The following is a 5,948-nucleotide window of genomic DNA, read 5'->3' on the forward strand; positions in this document are numbered from 1 at the left end:
TCAAAAAAAAAAAAAACATCAACATACGAATTGCCAAAAGTATCAAATATGAAGATCAACCATAGTTAAGATCACAAAAAATCAAGTTAAAGACTTTTACGCAAAAAAAAAAACACTGAGCTTTGGATTTCTTTTTCCTTTTTAAATAATCAAAGAAATGAAAATTAACTTTGAATGGATTTCTAGCCACAGTAATCAAAATGAATCAAGATTTTATCTGACAGAATTTATCAAAGAAGCTCAGATATATGGTTCGAAACCCTTCTCCATTGGACTTTCTCGTATGTACCGAGAAAGTAAATGAAAATGAAACACGAAATTAAATTCTATACTCTGAAAGAAGAGATTTGTTGAATGCGAAAAAAAAGAAACAAATTATGGACTTACAAAAGAATTACACAAAAATTAATGAAAATTCATTCTCACTCTTTAGCAAGATTTCATAATAAGGAGAACAGAATTTTAATCCTATGGGATAGGCATTCAAGATTCGTAACCAAATTAAAAAAAATAAAATCATCTCTTTTGAAGATAAAATGCAATTTTTCATAATTAGAAACTTGACATCATAAAAAAACGACTATAATATACATGCATATACACGTAATAACAGATAAAAACATTACAGGATTTTACCTGAAATCAGGGATGAGAGAATTGCAGAAGAAGATGGGAATATAGAAAAACACCTCTAAATTTAATTGATTTGAGGTCCCGGCTTCTTTCGATGGGGAAGAGAAATACAGATTAAAAAATAGAAAGACTATTAGAAATAGTGAAAATCCTAAACTTACAGGTCCCAGATACTTTGGCAGGCGAGTGAAATGTGCAAAAAGAAAAGAAAAAATGCTGTAATGAACAAGAGCAAAAGGCGGGTAACGAATAACACCATGTTTGGCCCAAGGTCAGCAGGAGTGCAAGAGGAGAATAGTAGAAGCGGTAATTCGAAGAATGAGAATAATAAGGGACATTTTAAAAATAACTCTCTTTACGGTGTTTTTAAACATAGTTTTTTTTTTTATAATTTTACCTATTGTTAATTAAATTAAATTAAATTATTTTTAATAAAATTATACATCAGGTGTAAAAATATATTATATAGTTAAGTTATTACAATCCATGTTAAAAAAAATATTGTTGTCTACAAAAACATGTTACAGGTTAGATTGTTGCTCACCATGTTAAAAAAAAAAACTATTATTACACTCCATACACAAAAATATATTACACATTATAGTTAAAAAAGGTTATTACATGTCACATGGAAAAAAATATTATTATTACACATCATATTAAAAAAATAATATTATTACATGTTATATTTAAAAATATTTTGTTACATTTTAATGTCTAAAATATTATTATTATTTACAAATCAAAATTTTAAATATTCTCAACTTTTTCATTTTTATTGTTTTTTGGACAACTTGATATGATTAAAATATTTCTAACATGTTTTCATAAATAAAAACACAAATTTTTTTTATCTAAAACACCTATTTCTACTAAAAATTAAAAAAAAATTCTTTAAAAACCTAGGTATATAAATTTCAAAATTTTAAATTTATTGGTGTTTAAGTCCCAAATTAATCCAATTAAAAATTATTTCAAACATCTGTGATCATTTTTACAGTTTTTATTTTATCCAAAATATTTAAAAATTAAAATTTTCAAATACCTACAGTTTTAATTTTAATTAGTGTCTTGGTAGTACAGAAAAGAAATATTTAAAAACGTGGGAGAAAGAAATCGAAAACCGAGCATAGCATACTTATACCAAAGAGAAAAATCGATAAAATTAGAGAGAGTGGAATGGTGAGAGAGAGAAATCGAAAACACAAACAAAAAACAAATGTGATGAATGGTTTAATTTATTTAAAATAATTTCAATGATATTTTTATCAAATCATGATTAAATATGATTAAAAATAATTAAATTTATTTTGATAGTTATTTTTAAAATACTTTTATTAAAAAAAATTATTTTTCATGATTTCTTCAAATGTAATAATACATTGACAATACGTTTGATGCGCCCACTCTTCTCCCAATTAGTGTTTACTTTTTTATTTGATTAAGTTTTATCTATTTTCCCGAAATTACTATTTACTTTTTTGTACAATATAAAATACCTTTCAAAATTATTAAGATGAAATTATTCTTCATAAATTTGGAAAATTACAATTTTATTCATATAAAATTATTTTTTTTCTCTTTTCTTCCTCTCCCTCTTCTTCCCATGGCATTGTTCTTTTTCACCGTTTCCAGCTCTGCCTGTGATTACTGATTTGGTACTTATCTAATGGAAAAGAAAATGGGTTAAACTGAATATGCTCAAGTATTTTTTTTTGTTCATTTTATGATGATTTGGGCTTAGTTTGTTGTTACTTGTTTTTTTGTTCTTCGTTTAATGTTTTAGGCTTGCAAATCTCTTCATTGAGCTTATCAAAATTATTATAAGGTGCATAATATTATGTTTAATGCATAAAAACTTCTTTTTTGTTAAATTTTTTATCAAATATTATATATTAATCTTATTTGAAAAAAAAATATTACTTAGATAAATCTATACATACCTGAAGAATTTTTTTTTTCTTTTTGTTAATATATATTGTATTATTTCAATGAAAACTACATAATATATTATTTTAATAAAAATAAATATTAATATAATAAAAATATTTTTATTTTTATTATAATAAATAATAATAATTTTTACCTTACTCTTTTTACCATATCAAATTAAATAATAATTATTTTATTCTTATTGCATGAACAAAACGTCCTTTACTATCACGCGTAATAAAGATAAGACTTTTGGAGGGTTGAATTGCATTTTGAATAAAGTTTTGGGAACAAAATGAATACTATCCAAAGCTTTGTTTTTTCTCTCAACGTGGCACCCAATCATTGGCTTGACATCCAAAGCGTAAGTAGAAATTTGTAAAAACGCCATAGTATGTACATATCGTATATGCCTGAGAGCGAGCAGCACATGCGCAGGGCATAAGCCTGACTCGCTGCCTCCTTTAGCTCAGTCACCAGACCAGAAGCACAAATTTCAGAATCATGACAAATAGCAACAGCCCAGACACGTCCTCCGATCTCCGGAAATACGGCGTTCCGTTTTACGGAGCCGGCTGGGTTCCTTACGACCACATCAGATCCAAGCTCGCGTCGCAAGAAAAAAATGAAGAAAATGAAGACAAAGAACCAACTCAATCCAAAGACGATGAGATTAGTACCTCCCAAAACTACGTCGTTTTTGCTGGCGGTGGTGGTGAAGGCCGTAGCGGCATCCCCAATGCAATCGTCGTCTCGCATGTCGATTTCGCCTCTAATTCTCTCTCTGAACAGCCTGTAAGTAGATTTCAAGAATTTCAATTTAAAATTATTTTAATTTTATAGATTCTATGTTGACGATTCTTAAAAGTATGAAATCTAAATCTTTTAGAGCAGCGATTTTGAATTAAGGAAACGTTCTCAAATTTGTGATTGTAATTGCTGTAAGCAACTGCTTTTTTCAAAAAAAAATAATAAAATTCACATGGAATATGATATGATAATTTATTGTATTTTCTTGTTATCATTAAAGGTGTTTAAGCTGGGAACTGATTCTGATTTGCCTTACCGAATGACTGTTCATCCGCGTGGAGATGGCATTATCTGTTCATTGCAACAGAGTTGCAGGTTTTTTCTTTTTTGTCTCTTTAGTTACTTTTTTTTTTGTTTCTATCATTTGCTTTTCGAATCTGAAATTGGAAAATTTTGATGGCCTAAAGCATTGATATTGACATAATTTAGCACAGGCAACTTAATTTGATAGGTGAAATGTGAATTTGAATAATCCTTGGTGGATTTCAAAGCTGCCTGCTGTTGTTACTAATTAGATTGATAGAGGCAAGCATGAGTGTATAACCAATGATTCTCTCTATTGACAAAAGATGCTGTTATTTCTTTATGATGCTTTTTTCTAAATCATCTCAAAGCCATCGCTGCTACAAAGCTTTTTGGAAAATGGAGTGTTTGGAGGAAGAGAATGAAAATTTTCTGGTTCTAAATCAGCCAGACAAAATGCGTGATACAGTTTGTTCCTTTCTATATGCCCAAAAGAAAGTGTTTCAAATCAATTTCTTCATCATATTTTCTTTTCTTGATATGAATTTCTTCGTCATAATTTCAACCAGTCTATTTATATAAAGAATGTGCAACTCCTCAATACATTTTTCTATGAATTAGATACGACCTCTCTTGGAGGTAATATAATTGCCCTGGCTTTAGTGTGAAACTCTAGACACTGAAGGGAAGAGTAATAGTATAGAAGTTGTACCATAATATAAAGGTGTACCTGAAGTTATGCTAGCAAATAGTCAAGGAGCTTATGCAGCTGTTTATTGTGAAATATAATTTTCAAAGATGTAACCACATGTGCACCAAGGTTCATGTTTTAATGGTCAGATATCCTGTGTAATTTGTGCTGCAGCACCTTTGTTCTGATTCTGTTTCCCTCCTGTGCTCCTTTTTGACTGACTCAATTCTAACATACATCCAGATTAGTATTATGTTGCACAATTAGTTTTGTCATTGTTTCTAGTTTAAGGAGTACCATATCCCATTGTTTTTCTTCTTCAGGTTGTTTGAGTGGGAAGAAACCCAGGATAATGAAGTACAAAACCTGGGTGTCAAGGTGTCAGAGAAAGTTCTGACCCAGTTAGAAGATGTTGGACAACAATTAGCACTGAGATTTAACAGTGAGGGTTCCGCACTGGCTGTTGGTGGCGAGGTAGAGCATCCCTTTCAATTTTTCCATTTGTTGGAATAAGTCTGTTGCATGATTCATTATAACACCAGTGGGAAAAACTATTGTCTCACTATGTGGTCAATCTGAAGGTGATGCTCAAGTCAAGCTGTACATGCTAGTGTAAATTTAAGAAGTATATACTGGTTGTTTTTCACACAATAGATCACTTTATGCAGTGTGGTTGTCGTTTTGGTTCAACTTGGATTTCAGCGATATATTATCGTGATGGAATATCAATGTCATTTTCTTGACATAGAGAGGAAGAACAAAGGAAAAAAAAAAAGCCAAAGATATTAAAAGGCACCCAATGTTCAACAATGTACAGTGTTATGACCTTTATTTTGTACCCTTTAATACTGTAGATTCTACACTTGTCTTTATTGGGTGCCACTGTGGAAGTAATAGTTTCTGCATAGGGGTTTTCAAACTTCAAAAAGCAGATAGTAGCAAGTTATAGGATCTTCCTTCGAAGCTCATCTTTGGATTGAAGGGCCAACTTTTCCATTTCTGTATGTTATGTTTCACTTGTTCAATTTCTCCATTTTGTGCCTAATGCATTATACCTTTTTCATTTCAGCAGCAATATGCCATATGATGCTCTGATTTTGTTGCAGTACAGGATGGCAGTTTAAGGGTTTTCAAGTGGCCTAGCATGGAAATAATTCTGAATGAAGCCCAAGCTCATTCTTCTGTTAAGGACTTGGATTTTAGGTCTGTGGCACTGGGATTAACAATAATATCTATTCCTGAACCTGCAAACTTTTTCTCCCCTGCTTATACTTATACTTTCAAGGGAGGAGGTTGTCAAACAGGAGGAAACTTCCTCTCCTTAGTAATCATTTTTGCTGACAACTTTATTGTTTGTATTGCAGCTGTGATGGAAAATTTCTTGTCTCATTGGGAAGTGGCCTTTGTAGGATTTGGGATGTAGAGTCATCAAAAGTTGTTGCTTCTCTGGCAAAGGGAAATGTGAGTGAGTGAATCAAAATTTTTAATAGAGCCTTTTCTATAGGTTTACAACTTTTGGTGCTTTTAACACTAGCTTTTCAAGTTGAGGAGAGTTGTCCAGAGTCCAGATTATTAGCATTATGTGTTACATCTCTCTCTCTTTCTCTCTTTATATATATATATATATATATATATATAT

The 5,948-nt window shown here is 30.5% G+C and overlaps 1 protein-coding gene across 1 annotated transcript; it reads left to right on the forward strand.

The window, feature by feature from the left end:
- Positions 1 to 2,984: 2,984 nt before the first annotated feature.
- Positions 2,985 to 5,797, forward strand: STL2P (SEC12P-like 2 protein). The gene is made up of 5 exons (XM_021437434.1): positions 2,985 to 3,360; positions 3,596 to 3,690; positions 4,633 to 4,783; positions 5,421 to 5,512; positions 5,674 to 5,797. The coding sequence occupies exons 1-5, from the start codon at positions 3,070 to 3,072 to the stop codon at positions 5,780 to 5,782; spliced, it is 738 nt and encodes a 245-aa protein (XP_021293109.1). The 5' UTR covers positions 2,985 to 3,069; the 3' UTR covers positions 5,783 to 5,797.
- Positions 5,798 to 5,948: the final 151 nt, after the last annotated feature.

Source organism: Theobroma umbraticum, unplaced genomic scaffold (genome assembly GCF_002168275.2).
Source record: "Theobroma umbraticum cultivar Fairchild unplaced genomic scaffold, ASM216827v3 scaffold_20.0, whole genome shotgun sequence".
Taxonomy (NCBI): Eukaryota; Viridiplantae; Streptophyta; class Magnoliopsida; order Malvales; family Malvaceae; genus Theobroma; species Theobroma umbraticum.